General features: G+C 34.0%; 1 protein-coding gene across 1 annotated transcript; it reads right to left on the bottom strand.

Moving 5' to 3' along the window:
* Positions 1–14,385: 14,385 nt before the first annotated feature.
* LOC132309413 (uncharacterized) lies at positions 14,386–15,282 on the bottom strand. The gene is made up of 2 exons (XM_059807724.1): positions 15,097–15,282; positions 14,386–14,985 (listed from the first exon to the last, which is right to left on the bottom strand). Exons 1-2 carry the CDS (start codon positions 15,280–15,282, stop codon positions 14,386–14,388), a joined length of 786 nt encoding a protein of 261 aa, XP_059663707.1.
* Between the last annotated feature and the right edge of the window lie 7,742 nt (positions 15,283–23,024).

The raw sequence follows: 23,024 nt of genomic DNA, 5'->3' as shown, positions 1-23,024 counted from the left end.
TTAAGATGTACCCTGTTAGGTCTAGGTACTCTTGTCCACCTATGGGTGCGTTTTTGCATGTTGCCTTCTATTCAGGTTGAGACCCTCTCCATAGTCCAGTGAGAGTCCTGTAGTGTGAATATATATATGTATATTTACGGACTATTAGCTATTGTTGAGTTGGTTAGGATGTACATGCGTATCGAGTCTCTACTTGGATTATAGTAGGTTAGAACTTGTTCGTGGGCCTGACCCACTCCTATTTTTCAGGTGTTTGTCAGTTCCAGGATTGAGCTTATTCGTGCTGAGCAAAGACGGTCACTCATTTTTCTGACGACGTAGAACTTCTCGCCATGGATTACTCTGGATGTTCTTTGAGTAGTTTCATTTCAGTTGGGATTTTGTTAGGGGTCCATTAGAGATGGATTCCCGAGTTATTTAAAATACTGAAGGTTTTGGATTACCGGATTTAAGTATTTATGGTTAAAGGATTTTATATTTTAGATTTCTTTTAGTTTAAACTATTATTTCTTAAATTCATCTTGTATTGTGTGTTCACTTTAAAATATTAATTGTTTGATATTTTTTCGGGTTTGAGCCTGGGCCTGATCAACCCGTGTCTCGGATCTGAGGGGTATCATACTTCACTCGTCCACTAGGGGTAACCTAGGGGGTTAAAAGACTTGTTGCATATGCTAAATGCAATCGTGTTCACTACAAAAGTGGCATTATCCATTTATTACTTTCTAGTTCATAGTTGTATAGTCATTCATTTCATTCCTTTACTTTGTAGTTCATTGCTAGGGACTAGTAATATTTAAGTTTGAGGGTGTGATGAGTGCTGAAAGTGCGCATTTAAACAACTTAAGCTCAAGTATTCTAGGACCATTATCTATCTTATTTTTCCGTCTTAGACTAATTTCATGTTATTACCCTTTTCAGGCGTTTATCCTTAAAATAAGTCAATTCAGCTAAATTAGAGCATAAAAGAAACAATCTCAAGCTAAATGGAAGAATGGAGCAAAGTGGAAGCAAAGTGGTTGAAATCAGCAAGCTTCGATCGATCAAACATATTTTTGATCGATCTCACAGTGATTGATCCAACCCTGCCAAGATGGTCAAACCCCTTGTTCTTATCCTCAAGAAATTCCATCTTCGATCAATCCAAGTTTCTTTAGATTGATCGAACTTCCTTGATCTTATCCCCACCTACCACTTTTGTCTTTTCCCAAAATGTCCCAAAAATATCTCAAATTTGTCTTATTCCAAAAAGGCGCCGCTTTGGATTGATCGATCTGGCCTTACTTTAATGGATCTGGCCAGAGTTCGATCGATCTCATCTAAATTCGATCGATCAAACCTCCTTAAGTCCAAAATAAAATAGAGTCCGCCTCATTATAAGATGGCTCGTGGTGCAATCATTGAGAGGACCCTAGTGCACGAGACCTGACCATTGGGTGTGACACTTGAGCTACCTATATAAGGATTTTAAGCCATTTTTACATCATATCTCATATATCTCATAGAGAATATCATATCATCATATCTATCTTGGAGAGGAGGCTAGAGATTAGAGAGACATACACTATTTGGGAGTTCTTCCATTCTTTTAGGGTTTCCATCAAGAAGAAGATCATTCCTACCATGGAAATGGCTTTTGAGGGTTGGATGAATACATCAATGAGTGGCTAAACATCTTCTTGGGGCTAGAGTTAGTCCTAAACATGCCTTCTAGACCTTGATATTTTGTATTTTGAGGGAATTTGTGTTGTAATTTTGTCTTGACATTTGATTTATATATGAATCTTGTTTTTATAATAATTTGTGTTGATTAATACTTCCAATTGATCATTTCATTCTATTCATATGTCTATGTATGCTAGAATGGATATTCATGTGTTTATCTCTTGGTTTTGTGATATTGATGCATGTCTATGTGTATTGATGCTATGAATCTAGAGATTTTCAAGGCATAGTGCTTAAATAGAATACTCTTGTGATTTGTTTAATGGTTCATACTCATTTCTTGATGGATTGCGCCTCTACTTTAGTTTAATTAGTTTAATTTTCATGTCCTTGGCTTAGATGTAGTTTAGTTGTTTTACTTTCTTAGATGTGAGAACAATCCATATTTGTTATTTCATGTTCCATACTTATGAATGCAAGTAGTATAATTCTCTAACTTGTTAGTATATTGATTGTGAGCTTAAAGGAAGGAATAATGGCTTAGTTTGATATATTGTGTTATTCACTAAGTTGTCTAGACAATGTATACTTAATTAGTCATCTATGCTTGTTGATTCAATCAATCACACCTTTTTGTATTGCAACACATATTTTTCCTCATTCATTACACATTAAGTATCTAGAATGGTAATATTTAGTGATGACCTCTAGATCCTAAGACCTCTCTCTCTTGTTCTCTACCCTTTATTTATTTTAGTTGCTTTGTATTGAATTTATTTATATTATAGTTTAATTAACCAATCAAACCATCTTTTGATCACTTAACCTACTAGTCCGACCTTGTTTCCATTTCAAGCACGCACCTAATCCCTTGGGACGATCCCTACTCACCCTAGCTATATTAGTAGGTAGAGTTAGTAGTGGTATTTTATAAATTTAAACTTGGCTACACTTTATATTGCAATTTGGGTTTACACACGATGAATCACACCACTCAGCCGAGCCCGAGCACCTCTATAAAGATAACGATTCGAGCCTGAGCAAACCAAAGTTTGGCCCGGTTTATTTGCAGCCCTAACTGTTTATGCCTATGGGGTCTTCCTTAGGGTGGCAAATTTGACACAACCAGGCAACACGACTCGAACACGACATGAGTTAAACGGGTTTAGGTTGACCTTAAATGGTTCGGGTCATAAATGGATCGACACTATTAACCTGTTTAATTAATCTTGTCGTGTTTGGATTGAGGTGATTCAACCTATGTAACCCGTTTAACTAGTTTAACTATACACGTCATAAACAAATTTATATTTATGTTCTAAAATTATCATCTAAATTTGTGTATAATTTACTCTTTTTTATAATAGAGATTATTTAGTAATTTGATTAGATTAAAACTTATATTTTTTTAGTATTTATTGTTTGATTGAGTATTATTAATAATTTAAATAATATAACTTTTTTATTTTAGTAAATAGGTCATTAAACAGTTTACACGTGTAACCCGTTTAATAAATAAGTCGGATTAATGTTGAGGTTTCTGACACGAATATTAAATGAATCATGTTTAGGTTGAACTATTTAGTAGAATATCCTTAAATCGACACAAAACAAATATAATTCGTGAACACAAATTGTCACCCCTAGACCTTCACCATATTCCTAGTGAGATTGAGTTCTTAGTTTTTCATATTTTGGCAATAAAAAGGTTTGGTGCAACTTTTATTATTATAAATAGTAATGACTTTTTGTCGGTGGATAAAACTAAACTCTCTTTCATCTTAGCTGATGTTCTCTACATTTGTAGTCAGGGAGAGACCCAGAAAATTAGGTAGGGGGCAAAAGTGAAAAGTGTTTTTATAATTTTAGGGGGTAACACTAAAATTTCATTAGTATATAATTGTAATATGAAAAATTTCCTGGTAATTAGTGTTAAAATAATAATAATAATAATAATAATAAAATTTGAGGGGCCCCTGGAGCGTCTTTAAGTTCGTCCCTATTTGTGGTAGAGAAAAAGTTGATATTAAGTAATACTAACATGAGATCTACCTTTTGACATTTCTCATGAGCTCTCCTTCATATTAGGGCAAAGAAAATAATGCACAAATTATATCATTGTGTTGACAATATTAAAGTAATCTCACTTTATAAAGAGAAAGGGGGGAGCGATCTCTTGCTCATGTGGAGCAAGAAAATTCTTCTGCATTTTCTATAACAACTTAATCTAATGGTTACATTCCAAACTCACATATATGCTTTCCTTTTAATACAAAACCATTAACACTATTTTTAGTTTTTAAATTTAATATTTATCAATACCACTAATTACAATAGTAAAATGTAAGTACCGAAAAGATAAAAATAGAAGTCTCGAAATCACGTCTCCCAGATTTTTGTTTTCTTTGAAAAAAAAATTAATAAGTGTTAGAAAATTGCATCCATGACTTGATACTAAAGTTGACATTTCCTATTTGTTTAAGTGTGAAAAAAGAAATTAAAAATTACACTATTGACATAGGAAACATTGACTCAAAAATAATAAAAAACTAAAAATAAAATCTTTTATTTCTTTATCCACTTGACCAACCCAAGGTAACCTGTGATTTGCACAACACTTCACCAATAAAAAAATTAATTTATTGCAACCGTTGTGTATATATATATATATTTTGTAAATCTGATGTGTCATGATAGATTTATACAAAAAATTTGGATTATTTATTTTTAGCTCTGGCGGTTGTTTTATATCTTGTGTAAAAATATATCCTCCAACAATAACCAATCACGTGTCATGCTAGGACCCCACATAACTTTTACAAACCTACTTAATATAAACTTGATTCTTTAATGGAATAAGAAAAAGGGAGGAGAAATGAAATATATTGATGTGGCTGTATAAAAAGGTTGTATAAAATACACAACAATTTTACATATAGGTGACGTAGCAGTGTATCTTAACCGATTGCTAAAGATTAAAAAAATTTACACATTAGACCTTGGCAATGTATATTTTACACAAAAGAGTATTTTAAGAGACTGTTGGAGATGCTCTTATGCTACGTTTGGTGTGCAGGAATGGAATAGAATGCAAGTGGGAATAGAATGAGAATGAGAATGAGAATGGAATGGTCATTCTCATTCTATTGTTTGGTTGTAAATATGAAATGTGTAGGAATGTAATGATAATAACCATTCTAGTATTTGGTTGGACCAATTTAAAATTTAGAATGGAATAAATTTCTAATTGAATTCTCCAAAATATCCTTCTTAGTAACAAATAAATTAAATTAAAATAACAAAATGATATTCTCTAATAATTTTTTTAAAATAAATGGTGGCAGTGGCGGTGGTGGATGGTGGAAAGCGGTAGTAGTGTAGGTGGTGGTGTTGGAAGGCGGTGGCAGTAGTATGGTGGAAGGAGATAGTGGTATGACCATGGTAGTGGTGGAAGGCAGTAGAAGTGGCGGTGGTGGTGGTGGTGGAAGGAGGCGGCGGTGGTGGTAGTGGTGGCGATGGTGAAAGGCAGTGGTGAAAGGTGGTGGCGGTGGTGGAAGGTGGTGATGGAAGGTGGTAGAAGGCGACGGCGATGGTGAAAGGCGATGGTGGCGGCGTTGTTGGTGGTGGAAGGTGGTAGCGGTGGCCGTGGCGATAGTGGAAAGCGGCGATGGTAGTGTAGGGCTGTGGCAGTGGCGGTGGTGGTGGTAGTGAAAGCTGTAGCAGTGGTGGTGGTGAAGGTGGTGGCAGTGATGAAAGGCGATGACGGCGGTGGTGAAAGGCAATGACAGTGGTGGTAGTGGAAGGTGGTGGCGATAACAGTGGTGAAATGTGGGAATGGGGGTTGCGGTAGCGGTGGTGAAAGGCAATGGCAGTGAAAAGTGGTCGGCAATGGTGAAAGTCGGTGGTGGTGGAAGGCAGTGGTAATGCTGCTGGTGGTGAAAGGCGGAGATGATTGTGGTAGAAGGTATTGGTGGATTTTGGACTTGGAATATGAGGGTGTTTTGGGAAGTCGATTTTTTAAAATAAATTACTTGGGAATAGAATGGCCATTCCATAGGTTTAGTTGTTTAATGTATTTTCATTCTCATGAATGGATTTTAATTCCAATGGAATGGCCATTCCCACTTTAAGTTGCATACCAAATAAATGAATGGTTGGAATGGACATTCCATTCCATTTCTGCACACCAAATATAGCATTAGTGTTTTCTTTAATACTGCTATTATTATAATATCTTTATTTTTTTATTTTTTTATAGTGAGTAAAAAAGGCAAGAAAGGCAGCTAATTAATATGTAAAATTACAACAAAGGCATCAATCCACCACTATTATTACATGACTGCCCCATTTCGGTTGGATCACAAACCAATTGCACAAGATAACAAATTGAAAGATTTGATCATGGCTATTAGGTTTTGAAGTACCAGTCATTAACTCTAGCATATGAACAGAAATGTTTTGAATCATTGAATAAATGTAGATTTTGAAAGAAAAAAAATGCTTGCTTCTAAAGACTCATTTAAAATTCAATGATTATTTCTTGTCTTTCTTTAGAGGAGATGCTAAATGAGGACATCTTCAAGTCTTTGGACTTCTGCAATTATTTTTTCTCACTTAAAAGAATAGGCAATGTCAACTTTAGTATTAAGTGATGGATACAATTTTCTAACATTTTTTATTTTTTTTTTTTTATTTTTAAAGAAAACAAAAATTCTGTTTACTGGTGAGATGTGATTTTCATAGAACTATTTTTACTTTTTTTGATACTTACCTTTTAGTATTGTAATTAGTGGTATTAGTAAATATTAAATTTGAAAACTAAAAATAGTGATAGTGGTTTTGTATTAAAAGGAAAGTATATAGATGTGTTTGGAATGTGATTGTTAGATTTAATCTAATGGTTGTTATAGAAAGTGAGAAGAATTTTCTTGTTCAATGAGATCACTACTATATATATATATACACACATATCTCTTCAAAATACCGTTCAAATGAAATTATAAAAAATAAAAAAATAAATTAAAAAAAAAGTCAAGTTAATAGTATAATTTGATCAAAAGAATGAGCGTGTAAAATTTTAACAAACTGGTGGAATCCTCTGTTTTCAAAGGTGGATGTATTTCATAATTAAGCAGCATCCTTTAAGCGAGGCTTGAGTGTGTTGACGTTTACAAAGGAGTCAAACAAGAACCCCCAGTTACTCTCATTTTTCACAAGAACCCCCAGTTACTCTCATTTTTTAGACATTTATGTCATTTTCTTAGAGACACTATACGCACACTCCACTTTCATAATTAAATTACTATTATTTTAAATACCACAACTAGGGTTCTCGCATTTTCACATACATTTATGTCATTTTCTTAGAAATGCTATACACACACTCCATTTTCATAATTAAATTATTATTGCTTTAAATATCACGACTACCATTTTAGATATATATATATATATATATATATATATATATATATATATGAAACTATCAGTTTTTCGATTCCTATTACATCTTAAATTATAGAGTGAACAACATTAAACCATTTTTTTCTACCTGTGTTTTTTTATTAAATCTCCTTTTTCTATTTTTTTTGTCAAAAAATTCCCCTCAACTATTCAAGGGAGGTGATTTAACAAACGAAAGTTAGTTGAAAGAGAGCTGAAAAATAAATTGACTTAAATACTTATTAAAGCCTATTTGAAAATCAACTTTACTTCTTGTTTATTTATTTATTAAATTATATTCTAAAAAATAGTAAGCTTACATTTATATCATTTTTCTACTAAAAAGGATTGTCCAAATCATAGATGAGTAGGAAGTTTATACTTAATCTGATGTGGTGCGAAATTAGTGGAACACGTTTCCTTTTAATACAAAATAATAAAAATTAAAAGATTTGAGATGTTATCCGGATTAAACCTAATATGATCCAAATCTAACTCTCTCTCTTCCCCCTCCCCCCTTTCTCTCATGCTACTCTTTTTGTCCAAGTGAATGAAAATGGGATCTTGTCGAAAAAAAACATTTTAAGCTAAAATTCTTAAATAAAATAATATTACAAGATACCAACAAAGCTCTAAATGATGAATAGAAAGAATAACTATATATATTTGTTTTCTACCAAAAGAAAACCAGGTTTTATGTAATTGGGTGTACTTTAGGTAGAAATAATTGATAAGTATATATATATAAATTACACATTAAATTATGAAAGAAAAAAGTCAAAACTTTCAATATTAGCAAATTAGGGTTTCAGCAAAATAGTTTGAGAGAGGGAAAGAGAGAGTAGGATTTAATTTGCATCCTTTTGAGTTACCTGGTAAGCATTCAATTTTTTAAATTTTTATTATTTTTTATTTTAGGGACACTTGTCACATTACTTTTGCGCCACATTACGGTTAAGTATGAACTTCCTACTTACCGATGAATAAGTAAGTATTGTCCAAAATTAATTATGTAAGGATGGTGGTAAATGAGATTCATGTTACATCTTAAATTATATTGAAAAATAATCCTCCTTATAAAAAAAACCAATCCACATTTTTATCATTTTCCTATTACAAAAGGATTATCCATTTATTATAGGGCAAATTGCAAAAACAAAAAACCCCTCGACTATCACTCACTTGCAAGAAACCTTTTTATGAATATTTTTAGCAAGAAACCCTCCTCAACTATACTAGGGGGCTATTTTAACTTAACACCGTATAATGATTTTTTGAAGCAATTTTTTAAGACCAAATTACCCCCAAAACATTGTGGATAGGTCATTGTTCAATCCTCTAATTAATCCGGTGATGAAGCGGTTAAGGGAAGAGAGAATAGGTTTGCAAGAAATTTATTTTTTAAGATGCAAAGAAGAAGATGAATAGTGTTTTTGCTATTCCCCAACTTTTTAAGATGCGAATAAGAAGATGAATTCAAGGAACAACAAATCGAGTACACCGAATCCTCAACTCCATCAAATGATATGTACAATGAGAACAACAGTAACATCGATTCCATCAAATTGATTGCAATTCTCCGACCTGTTCCAATACCCAGAAAATTCGCTGCCTTCTTTGCATTTCAAATTATATATATATATATATATATATAGAGAGAGAGAGAGAGAGAGAGAGAGAGAGAGAGAGAGAGAGAAGAAATAAAGTTTGTATGAAGTCATTTTGATTGGAATAATTCTAAAAAGAATGGTACAAAGAAGTACATTTGGGTCTTGAAATCTCAGAATATGAGTGTGTGACTAGTCCTTCTTGTTCAAGTGAGGTAGAGGATGACTCATCAAAATGTTATTCAAATCACATGTCATAAAATCATCTTTATTTAATAATTTTTTTTCCTGAATTTACTTTCACACCCCAAATTTTAACACGAGAACTACTTATTCTGCATAAAAAAATCTAAAGTATAACTTACAACAATTCTCAACATACATACACCATAAATAGAGCTACGATGAATCTCATCATTAAATCTACTAAACATGAAAGCCTGACAAATTTATACAAATAATGAATAGAGGTGAAATTTCCTCTAAAATAATAAAAAACATCCATAACCACTAAATCAACTAAACAAAGTCTCACAAAACACCAACTTTATTACAATGATCATAATAAAGGAAAACCGACTAAAAATAAGTAAATGTGCAACGAGCTAAAATTCGTCCCCGTCACGTGTCTCCATCACGTTCTTACTCTACGAGCACTTAAAATGTGATAATGAGGTGAGTTCACAAGCTCAGTAAGAAATGCTAAATACAATAATCGTTCAGCAAGCTAACCATACCTTATATTCCCATATATAAAAGCAACTCAATTAAGTGGAATACTAAAAAATATTGTATAATCTCCAATTAATTATAAACTTAACAACCATCATTTACTTTTATTAAATTCACATAACTCATATGAGCCCCGAACTCCTATCCAACAAAGTGATGTGAATTGTATAGTCCCTGACTACCGAAAACACACATGTGGCTAGATTGTATGTCTACTCTCCAAATAATCCCTGATCACGACCACACAATAAGGGCTTATTAGTCCCATGGCCAGACTAAAAGCGTAGTGCACTCCCAAATAGGCAGTTCCCTGACCATACCCAAAAGTCATCATAGGGTCAGTCCCTGATTACCCCTCCGACTAACTAAACTCATCCATTAATTATTAATTATGGTGAATTATGAAAGACATTATCAATTAATAATAATTAATGTATCAAATACACCTTTAATTAACCAATTATGAGAATTACAATTAAACTTTTATGAAATTTCCCACTTCACTATCACGTGGTCGAGTAACTTAAATTATCGTCAACCACAGTCCATATGTCCTATAATAGAACCTATTGATACTAGTCAAATTGCATATATATATATATACAAAACATTAATCATGTGGTTTAATGGTCACTAACCCATATCACCTTACTAACGTTTTCCAACGAACAATAATGTAATTTCAATGCTATAGAAAATAAAACAAATAAATATATTTCTATAGTTACATGTAATCAAAACCCAGCCCAGCAGTGATCATGTTACTTTATCTTTTCTTGAAGTATAGATATATTATTTAATAGATAACCATGAAACCAATGATTACACCTAGAACATATACTTTAAATGTTTTAAAATTCAATACTGATAATCAACTATATATTTTTTACAGATATACACGCATATACAGAATGCCCAGAGACCCAACACTACAATTTCTATGATTACAAACAGAGTTAATAAGTAATATCAGTACATAATATGTAAGTAAATATAAAATTTATTGCATTTATATATAAATCCATTACACATTTAATGTATACTTAATTGATACTCAACATCAGAAATTCATAATTCCACCTGCTAAAACTCTAAGCCAGCTCAATAGACTAAGTAATGAATGAGTCTACATTAAGAATTCATACATCAATATATATGTAACTAAATTTATGTGTCAGTTAAGTTTCTAAAGATAGTATAACAGTGTAATATATATATGTATGAAGATATATATATATATTGATCTACTCATTAATGGCCATTCACACAAATTACAGAATAAAGACTTATATTAGGATAGCATACAATCCATACACAAATATTACTATTTAACAAAAATCGTTTGAATTGCTCAATTACCAATTATAAGTGTGTATATAAATATAAGACCAATATATATAAACGAATAATGTACAACTATTTTCAACAAGTGCTTAATATTAACAAGATGATCTGCATACTATGGAACACATAATTCAGAATTTAATATTAAAACTTTAATACGCAAGTCAGTCGTATATATAAAATTATAAGGCAAGATTAACTTGCCTCAAAAAATAATGCTACTCCTTCTTCATGTATGTGACCTTTAATCACCTCTCCTTCCAGCCACTGCAAAATGTTGACTTTGCTTTAGTAATCGGTACCCAGGAATTAACGTGATAAGAGTTTAAGGTAGGTTTTGAGAAAGATGGTGTTTTTCTTTTCATTTCCTCACCCAATACAATACAATACAAACTCTATAATATAGATATTATCCTTAGAGTTTTAAGTCAAATAAAACTCTTTTAAAATTCAAAATAATAGGATAACACAATCATAATCCGTTCATAAAAACATACATATCTTATTTATTTATTTTAAAGATTTTACATTCTATCCTCCTAGAAAGAAATTTCGTCCTCGAAATTTACGTACCTTATTCGAAAAGTTGTGGGTACTTTTCCTTCATCTCTGAGTCTAACTCCCAAGTAGCCTCTCTTTCGTCCTGATGACTTCATTGCACCTTCACTAGAGGTATTTCTGTCCGTTTTAATTGTTTCACCATATGGTCAACAAGGCGAACAGGCGTCTCAACATAGGTTGTATTAGGGCGCATCTGGACCTCTGTGCAGTCAATAGCTTAAGTCTCATCCCTTAAGCACCTCCTCAACATAAAGACATGGAAAACATTATGAACAACTGATAGTCTGGGTGGTAAAGCCAATCTATATGCCACCTCTTCAATCCTATCTGTGATCTCAAAAGGTCCGATGAATCGATGAGCTAACTTCCCTTTCCTCTTACCAAATCTTGTAACCCCCTTCATTGGTTATACTTTCAGGAACACCAAGGCTCTCACACTAAACTCCAAAGCTCAATGGCGTCGATCTGCATAACTCTTCTATCGACTCTGAACTATACGAAGTTGATCTCGAATGATGGCAACCTTCTCTGTAGTTTTTTGTACCAACTCTGGCCCTAAAAAACTACCATCACCATCTTTGGCCCAACATACAGGTAAACGACAAGGTCTACCATAAAGTGCCTCATACGGTGCCATACCGATACTAGCTTGATAACTATTATTATAAACAAACTGAACCAATGGAATGTGATCCTCCCAACTGCCTCGAAAATCTAGCACACAAGCACAAAACATATCCTCCAGCACCAGAATGACCCTTTCGGACTGGCCGTCGGTCTGAGGATGAAAAACAATACTCAAACTCAAAGGAGTACCAAAAGCTGCATGAAAACTACTCCAAAATTGAGATGAAAAATGAGGATCACGATATGAAACAATAGACACTGGCACTCCATGGAGCTTAACTATGTCTCTGATGTAGATCTTACACAATTCCTTTACAGTATCGGTAACTCGAATGGGTAGAAAATGAGCTGATTTAGTCAATCGGTCCACTACCACCCATATTGTATCATGGTTATGTATTAACCTCGGTAACCCAACAACAAAATCCATCGTCACTTGCTCCCATTTCCACTTAGGCACGGACAAAGGCTGTAATAGTCTTACTGGTCTCTGGTGCTCAGCCTTCATTCGCTGACAAGTGAGACATCTAGAAAGAAACTTTGCCACATCACGTTTCATGCCTTTCCACCAAAACTACCTCTTAAGATCATGATACATCTTAGTGCCACCTGGGTGCACTGTGTACCTAGAATGGTGTGCCTCCTCTAAAATCTCTCTCTTGAGGTCTGCTAAGTCTGGAACACATAGCTTACCTCAAAATCTCATACCACTATCAACTCTATATATCCAGTCGACATTACTTTCATAATTAACAGCGTCACCTACTTTGGTCTATAACCTATCATCCTTAGTCTGAGCATGAATGGTCCAGCTGATCAAAGTTGGTTGTACAGTTAAACTACAAGGAAGAGCCCCTGTACTCTGAGAACTCGGCGTGATAGAGAACTCTGCCAATGCCTCTAACATCATCCATTCCTGAATCATCATAAAGGCAACTAATCCTCTCGGTTTCCGACTCAAGGCATCTCCTACTACATCTGCCTTCCCAAGATGATACTGAAGGGTTATATCAAAGTCATTCATCTTCTTCATCCACCTCCGTTGCCTTATATTCAACTCTTTCTTAGTGTAGAGGTACTTGAGGTTCTTGTGATCATAGAATAACTCAAATTTCTCACCATACAAGTAATGCCTCCACACCTTCAATGCAAGAACTACTGCTACTAACTCCAGGTCATACGTAAGGTAATTATACTCATATGGCTTAAGCTGCCTAGAGGCATACGCTACCACCTTACAATCTTGCATCAAAACACATCCAAGACCTTGATGTAACACATCTGTGTAGATAACAAATCTCTCACCACTAACAGGAATAGTAAGGATTGGTGCTGAAGTCAATCTCGTCTTCAGCTCCTCAAATGCTTGCTCACAACGATGGTCCCAAACAAACTTCACTTCTTTCCGATTTAAATAAGTCAAAGGTGTAGCAATCTTAGAGAAACCCTCAATGAAGCGCCTGTAGTATCCTACCAGTCCCAAGAAGTTACGAATCTCAGTGATAGTAGTAGGCCATTTCCAACTCATCACAGCCTCCACCTTAGTAGAATCCACTAAAACTACATCCTTAGAGATCACATACCCCAAAAACTGAACCCACTCCTGCAAAAAATCACACTTCTCAAACTTAGCATAGAGTTGATGCTCACACAGAGTTAGAAGTGTAATGCTCAAGTGTCTCTCATGCTCCTCCTTGTTCTTGGAATATATCAGAATGTCATCAACAAATACCACAACAAATTGATCCAAGTAAGGTCGAAACACTCGGTTCATCAAATCCATAAAAACTGCCAGAGTGTTAGTCAACCTAAAAGGCATAACTAAGAACTCATAGAGACCATAATGAGTCTTGAAGGCAGTATTAGGAATATCCTCCTCCCTAATCCTCAACTGATGGTAACTAATCCTCAAGTCAATCTTAGAGAACATCTGCGCCCCTCTAAGTTGATCAAACAAATCATCAATGCGTGGCAATGGGTACGTGTTCTTAATAATGACTCTATTCAGTGCACGATAGTCAGCATATAAGCGGAGTGACCCATCCTTCTTAATAAACCCCCGATCTTGCAACTCTTAAGTCTACTTCTTCAACTCACTCAATTTACTTGGCGTCATTCAGTAGGGTGTCCTAGAGATAGGTGAAATATCAGGAGTGAGGTCGATGCAAAAATCCACTGCCTTCCTAGGAGGCAAACTCAGAATATCCTGAAACACATCTGTATACTCTGAAACTATAGGCAACTGTTCTATAGTCAAGCATTGCTCAACCACCTCAATGTGGGCGAGAAATCCCATAGTCATGGTGCCCTCAAACTCCCCACACTTATATCAAGAAGGTAACTGTCCCGGAACTGAGAATACAATAATCCTCTCATGACAATCCAACTGAGCATGATATCTAGCCAATCAATCCATACCCAGTATAGCATCAAAGTCTCTTATACGTAATACTATCAAATCAATAGGATACTCCAACTCCCCATTTGTAACAGAACAAGCACGACATATTCTATCAAGTATAGTTACGCTCCCAAATGGAGTTGTAATAAATAGGGTATTACTCATATGTCCAAGTTCTAATCCCAGTGTGTCCACAAATGATAGTGCAATAAAAGAACATGAAGAACCTGAATCAAACAGTACTCTAGCTATACTACCATAAATAGTAAGTGTACCTTTTACTGCTGGTGGTGCACGGTCGTATCTCCCATCTGGAACAACTGCATAAAACCTTACACCTCCGTGCTGCTGTGGTGCTTGACCTCTCTGATGCTGTTCATTCTTACGAGGCTTGAGACAATTACGAGCCATATGTCCTTTCTCACGATAATTGTAGCAATACCCGATGAATTGATGTGGCTGTGTATCATGAGGCGTGGCTGGTACTAAAGTTGTGGATTGATCATCTTCACTAACTCTCTGACGTTTCCCTGCTCGCCAATCTTGTCTGCCTCTCTGCCAAGATTGACCCTGCCAGTTTCTCTGAGTCTGTTGTTGCAGACCCCTCTGATTTTATTGAGAGCTGCTAGCCCTTTTACTTTTCTATTCTGCCTTACGCTCTTTCTATTTCTGAAAGGCAATGTTATTATTTTCCTCTATTGTCGTGGCATATTCCACCACTTTAGCATATGTGTCATAACGATAACCCACCACAAACTTCTTCACGTGAGAGATCAACCCTCGCTCAAACTTTTTAACCTTGTGTACCTCATTTGCAACAATGTGAGGAGCGAATCGGGATAGCTCTGTAAACTTCCTCTCATATTCACTAACTGACATATCACTATTCTGTTCCAGCTGCATGAACTCAGTTGCCTTCTTCTACTTCACTGATAGTGGAAAGTATTTGTTGTTGAACCGAGTTTTAAAATCATCCCAGGTCATAGCTGTAATGTCCACAACCATCCTGGTCTCTGACTGCCACCATTGACGTGCCTCACCAGATAAAAGAAAAGCACCAATCTTCCTTTTCTGCACCTCAGTGCAGTCCATCATCTCAAAAGACTTTTCCATATCTTCAATCCACTTCTCGGCATCAAGTGGATCGATATATCTGACAAATTCAACAGCTCCCAATTTACGTATATCTCTGATAAATCCAATCATAGGATTCGGCGCATAAGGTGCATCCTTTAATTGAATATTGTCATGGTCAACACCACCACGATCGGCACCTCCCTAACCTCTGCCTCTAGCAGGTCGTCCTCTGCCTCTTCAAGCTCCTGACATCCTATTTTTAGTAAAAAAATGTCAATAATAAGTCTCACAAGTAATTTATACTTAAAACTGAAGCATGGTAAAAGAGCAAATAATTCGTATAAGTATATACTCCTATTCTTACTATCAGTTCTCTTAGCCAGGTAATTCTTAACTTAGGTTCTGATACCAAATTGTCACACGCCAAATTTTAACATGAGAACAACTTGTTTTGCATAAAAAATCTAAAGTATAACTTCTAGCAATTCTCAGCATACATCCATCATAAATAGAGCTACGACGAATCTCATCATTCAATTTATTAAACATGAGAGTCTGACAAATTTATACAAATAATGAATAGAGGTGAAATTTCCTCTAACATAATAAAAATAATCCATAACCACTAAATCAACTAAACAAAGTTTCACAAAACATCAACTTTATTAAAATGATCATAATAAAGGAAAACCGACTAAAAATAAGTAAATGTGCAACAAGCTAAAATCCATCCCCATCACATGTCTCCATCACGTTCCTACTCTAAAAGCACCTGAAATGTGATAATAGGGTGAGCTCACAAGCTTAGCAAGAAATGCTAAACACAATCATCGTTCAGTAAGCTAACCATACCTTATATTCCCATATATAAAAGCAACTCAATTAAGTGTAATACTAAAAAACATTGCGTAATCTTCAATTAATTATAAACTCAACAACCATCATTTACTTTTATTAAATCCACATAACTCATATGAGCCTTGGGCTCCCGTCCAATAAAGTGGTGTGAATCGTATAGTCCCTGACTATCAAAAACACACGTATGGCTGGATTGTACGTCTACTCCTTAGATGATTCCCGATTACATCCATAGAATAAGGGCTCATTAGACCCATGGTCATAGTAAAAGGGTAGTACACTCCCAAATAGGCAGGTCCCTAACCATACCCAAAAGTCATCATAGGGTCAGTCCCTGACTACCCCTCTAACTAACCAAACTCATCCATTAATTATTAATTATGGTGAATTATGAAAGACATTATTAATTAATAATAATTAATGCATCAAATACACCTTTAATTAACCAATTATGAGAATTAATTACAATTAAAGTTTTATGAAATTTTTCACTTAACTATCACGTGGTCGACTAACTTAAATTATCGTCAACCATAGTCCATATGTCCTATAACAGAACCTACTAATACTAGTCAAATGGCATTTATATATATATATATACAAAATATTATTCATGTGGTTTAATGGTCACTAACCCATATCACCTTACTCACGTTTTCCAATGAACAATAATGTAATTTCAATGCTATGGAAAATAAAATAAATAAATAAATAAAATTCTATATTTACATGTAATCAAAACCCAGCCCAGCATTGATCATGTTACTTTATCTTTTCTTAAATATATATTATTTAATTAATAACCATGAAACCAATGATTACACCTAGAACATATACTTTAAATGCCTTAAAATTCAATACTAATAATCAACTATATATTTTTTTACAGATATACGCGCATATACAGAATGCCCAGAGACCCAACACTATAATTTCTATGATTACAAATAGACTTAATAAGTAATATCAGTACATAATATGTAAGTAAATATAAAATTTATTGCATTTATATATAAATCCATTACACATTTAATCTATACTTCATTGATACTCAACATCAAAAATTCATAATTCCACCTGCTAAAACTCTAAGCCAACTCAATAGCCTAAGTAATGAACGAGTCTACATTAAGAATTCATACATCAATATATATGTAACTAAATTTATGTGCCAGTTAAGTTTCTAAAAATAGTATAACAGTGTAGTATATATATGTATGAAGATATATATATATATATATATATATATATATATATATATATATATATATTGATCTACTCATTATTGACCATTCACACAAAATACAGAATAAAGACTTACATCAGGAAAGCATACAATCTATACACAAATGTAACCATTTAACACGGATAGTTTGAATTGCTCAATTACCAATTATAAGTGTGTACGTAAATATAAGACCAATATATAAAAACGAATAATGTACAACTATTTTCAACAAGTACTTAATATTAACAAGATGATTTGTATACTATGGAACACAGAATTCAAAATTTAATATTAAAACTTTAATACGCAAGTCAGTCGTATATATAAAATTATAAGGCAAGATTAACTTGCCTTAAAAAATAACGTTACTCCTTCTTCACGTATCTGACCTTTAATCACTTCTCCTTCCAGTCACGGCAGAAGGTTGACTATGCTTTAGTAATCGGTACCTAAGTATTAACGTGATAATAGTTTATGCTATGTTTGGTTGGAGGGAAGGATTGAGGAGGGATGGATGGGAGGAGAGATGGATGAGGCCTTTCGTGTTTGGTTGGAGGGAAGGGAAGAGAGGGAGGATGCAAGGAGGGATACTTCATCCTTCCTTTTTTCATGTTTTTCTATCTGCCCAATTTTGGGGGGAAGGGAGGAGAGAGGAAATGAATAACTAACTACAATATGTAATTTCCAATTTTAACCTTTTCAAAAAAATTCAAATGGATATCTACTTTTTATTATTTTATACAGTGAGGATATATTGGTAAAAAAATATAAAAAATTTATTTTCCTTCCTTCTAACTAAATAAAAAAAAGTATCACCTCATCCATCCTTTCTACTATCCATTCCATTCAACCAAATAAAAAATGAAGGAGACACCTTCCGTTCCCTAGGGATTCCTCATCCATCCATTCCCCTATCTCTTCCATCTATTTTTCCATTCCTCCAACTAAATGAAGCATTAAGGCAAGTTTACTCTATAAGATAGATATTATCCTTAGAATTTTAAGTCAAATAAAACTCTTTTAAAATTCAAAATAATAAAATAACACAATCATATTCCGTTCTTAAAAACATAAATATCTTATTTATTTATTTATTTTTATTTTAAAGATTTTACATTTACACTTTTACATAATTTTATTAATTCGTTAAGGCTAAAATCCATTTGCCATGACAAATATTAACAGAAATAAAGCATAGTTCCCAAAGTGTGTTTTCTTCCACCCGTCAAATAGAAACAAATCTTTTGACTCCCATCTTCCAATGAAAAAATTGAAAAAATTATTAAATAAAACCCAACTCAATTGAAAAAATTATTAAATAAAACCCAACTCAATTCTTGGTCATGATGCTCAGCGTTGGTCCTGCCATTGCGGGTTGTTGATGAACAACAGGTGTCTCTAAACTGTGAGTGAACGTCAATCAATCTTCTTCAGAGATGAGAAAAACCAAAAAAGAACATCAATTAATCTTCTTCGAAAAAAGAACATCAATCAATCTATTTATTATTTTTTTATTTTTGCAATTCGCCCTTTATTATATATGCTTAAGAACTAATTGTGTAAGGACTGTAGTAAATGAGTTTTCTGTTACATCTTTAATTATATGGAAAAACATACTCCTCTCTATAAATAAGCAATAATTAATTACTTTAATTGAACTTATTCATGTTAACACTCCTATCTAGAAAATCAGAAATAATTAATTACTTTAATAGAACTTATTCATATTAACGTACAATAGATGCATTTAAAAATGCTAGCTAAACGTAGCAATTTGACTGGGCGTTACGAAAAAAGTAAAAATAAGCATCAATTAGCTTTATATAACAGCATCATGTGCTAAAAAAATAGGTAGAATAATCCCATTTATTAAAGAAAATGATACATAATAATCAATTTGTTTCCACACTATCACAAGATTCGTAAGACCCACAAAGAATTAAATTTGGCCATTCGAATTGATATAAACTAGCACACTTCATCTATAAATTAGGTTTGTCAAATCCAGGTTTGATACAAACAAACAAAGTTTCAGATAATAAGAGCGCACAGATGGCCAAAAGCAATTCTTCTCCAATCATCCAACTCTTTATAGCAATCCCATTAACCCTTTTGCTTCTTGGTTCGGGTAAAGTCCTATCTTAATTAATTCTGAATTTGTGTACCAAACATTGATATATATATATATATATATATATATCTTAATTTGTGTAAGAAATATTGGTCACAAGTAACTTATATTTATGAATAATGATTCTCGCATTTAATAATTTAGCCGCTAATTCTAGAGATTCTAGGCCCTCATGGGCATAGCGGCATTGGTAGGAATCTGGGAGGTAAGTCATTGAAGTCTCGTTTTCGAATCGCATTTCTAACTTGAATAGTGCGTGTGTTAAAAAAACAATCCTAGAGATTTCTATCTCTTAATTAAATATAGTGATTGAATATGGCCAATAATAATATAAACTTTTTTTTTTTTTTTTTTTTTTTTTTTTCCTAGTTGGTAGTCACACACACATGCCTCCACCGAAGTTCGAACTCTATACTTTTTTAAAAAGGTAAGGGTCTGGTGCCCCTAGACTACTGGCCCATTGATTATTAAAATTCTTGACTTGACTATTAGTTAAGAGAAGCATTCCCTTGAGAAAAAAAAATAATAATAAATAACAACAACAACAACAACTAATTTGACTGACAAATGCAAAGACAAGATGAGCAATACACATAGATAAGATTACATAGTGTGAAACTTCACATTAATCACATCGTTTTCTCGTATGCTTAATTTTCTGCTTGAGTAACATCAATATTTTCTGATATATTTGAATGGTATTGACTGACTTGAAGGAGATTTTCTTGTAGAGTTCAAATATAATATTCTCTTGAGAATAAAAAATTATTACATAGTGTCTGGTTAATTAAGTGTGATGCATCAGCAAAATGCATGCATATATAAGCTTTAAACACAAGTTGATGTGTCAAATGGTTATTGGTTGAGATCAATGATTCCACGACCATATAATAATTTCTCGAAACTAACATACAAGACCAAAAAGAGGATTTTTTTTTCTTCTTATTTTTTTTTTTTTTAAGTATTTGGTAATTCAGTTGCAGGGCAAGAACCTAAAGTGCCAGGACGTTTTAAATGCATAGACGATTGTAATGTTATAAAGGACTGCGACCATAACTGCCGAATGCTTGGATCTGCTGGTGGAAAATGCGTCCGTCCTCACATATGATGCTGTGACGAGGCTTGATTGGATTAGAATTAGATGATTCTCTAGCTTTTCTTTCATCTTCTGAGTTGTAGACTTTTTATCTAAATAACAAAATCGAATAAAATGGTGCTGATGTATGCAGTTTAATGCTAGAAGAGTTTTTCTAACTGCATGGCAATTCATTTACACGTCCGTTATGTTAAGGTCATCTTTCGATCTATTTACAAATTAGAAGCAAACGATGAAGCATGTAGTAGACTAGTATCCTCCCATGGATTATAACAAACAGAGAATAATATATATAGTTATATACTTAAATTAAAGGCAAATTAAGTTTTATTTACTCAATTAATTATAATGACTCAAATGCTGCCAATGTAGTTCATTTGTTTATTTTCTTATTTAGTATCACTAGTAAAACTCACATATTGTGCAAGTTTTAAAAATCACTTCTATGAAGAGAGAGCTTTTAGAAAAAAGGAAAAGTTTTTTTTTTTTTTTTTTTTTTTTTGTTTTTGTTTTTGGAATACATAATTAATTGAGTAAACATAAATTACACATAAAGAAAGAAAGTTGAAGTAACTAAAAATTTCTCTCCATTTTAGAAAAGATATTTTCACACTTCCAATCTTTCAATCCCTTTTCCCTCTCTTTTTCCTTTGTTTATAGGATTTTACAAGTCTTCTAAAGCCTCCCTCTTTCATTCTCCTTGTTGGGCCGATCCCTTGGGCTTTCCTTTGAATATGGATTCATTTCTTTCCTCCTTCATTTTGGGCCTGGAGATCATCTTAGTAAGTATTGGGCCTGTTGGGCTGTCATCCGACTGGGTCAATAGCTCTCTCCAGGTCCAGTTGTCAGTAGGATGGGTCATACCCGGCCCAACTCATTTTTGGTATCTTCACCTGCCCCCTAATCTCTCCTTAATTAATTAGGGTGAGATTACCGAAGAGACACACTTATGATGTGACGACTCAAAACGATGACGTGGGGGAAGTGGACAATTGGTTCAGAGTCCCATACTTTGAAATTTGAATTCTCATCATTAACCTGACGCCTCGGTCAATGAAAACACTCTTATTAAAACCCTTGATTTGTGCTTCCAGGGTTTCTCTTCTGTCATTCTCTGTATTTTGTCATTTGCTCTTCTCAGCCACAAAATCTTCTCCGGTGAGCTTTTTCTTAGGGGTTTCTCGTTTTCCAGCCTTCTGTAGTGTATCCATCAAATCCATCTCTTAAGGTTAGTCCCAATCCTTGGTTTCTTTTTAAAAGAACTTTCTTCTCTTTCTTCTTTATAGATCTGCGAGTTTCTTTGTCACTTTAATGGCTCTTAACTTAGAGATTCTCCGTGTGAGGTATGAAATCCCCGCAAATGTTATTATTAGACAGTGTCTCGAGGGGGTGCATGTGAGGACTGGTGAGGGTCTTCTTCTAGGAGAAATCATATTTTCCCTTCTTCACTTAAATATACTCAGATTCCTTTACACCGGTTCTTTTGTTATGCCTTTAATAAGCTAGGACTTACCCCCCTCCAAGTGAATCCCAACTTCCTTAGGGTAATAATAGTCCTTCTGATCCTAAATCTTGATAGGAATTTAGATCTTGATATTCTGGATTTTCTCCTCTATTACAAGGTCAATAAGATCAGGATAAACGATATGTACTACCACGTGTTCCCTATTAAAAATGTTTCATATGTACGGATAAGCTTGATTCTGAAAAGGGTTGGAAAAGCAATCTTGGGGTTAGAGGGGATTGGTACACTCCAGCTTCTAAAGATTTTCCTATCCCGAACGCTTTTGGGGAGTGTTCTATCCCCTTATACAAAAAGATTAAGAAAAATAAGAGTAACTGCCCTTATGAAATTTGTCTCCCGCACTTCTGTACTTTCCTTTGCCATTCCTTTGGCATTCCTCATGATGAGTTGGTTTTCAACGTTTGCAGGGCCAGAATTGATCATCTAAATGAGAAGGCGCTAAACAATATTCCTTTTGCTTCCGATCTGCTTACATCGGAGAACCTTTCTGACATATCAGTCTTGGGTACTAGTATGGAGGAGATACAGATTCCTTCATTCAGCAGGAGAAGGAACCCTTTAGGAGCTATCCTTGTGGCTGCTCCTGCAACTGTTCCTGCTGTTTTTCCAAACCCTGACCATCCTGTACCCGAGCCTCCTAGATCTGATCCGATCAATGTTCTATCCACCACGCTGAACGCCAATCCTTTTGTGGCTTCTCCAGCCACTGCTTTAAACGCTAAGGATCCTC

The sequence above is a fragment of the Cornus florida genome, unplaced genomic scaffold (assembly GCF_030987335.1).
Source record: "Cornus florida cultivar Cherokee Brave unplaced genomic scaffold, ASM3098733v1 CherokeeBrave_3.0.0_Hap2_Chr05, whole genome shotgun sequence".
Taxonomy (NCBI): Eukaryota; Viridiplantae; Streptophyta; class Magnoliopsida; order Cornales; family Cornaceae; genus Cornus; species Cornus florida.
Note: the sequence above shows the minus strand (reverse complement) of the source record. Positions and strands in the feature narration are given on the sequence as shown.

Coding starts and splice junctions, on each gene's coding strand:
- LOC132309413 (XM_059807724.1), bottom strand. CDS start 15,282: ATGCAGCTGGAACAGAATAGTGATATGTCAGTTAGTGAATATGAGAGG. Junction 14,986..15,096: donor ATGACACATATGCTAAAGTG/GTGGAATATGCC, acceptor CAATAAAATCAG/AGGGGTCTGCAACAACAGAC.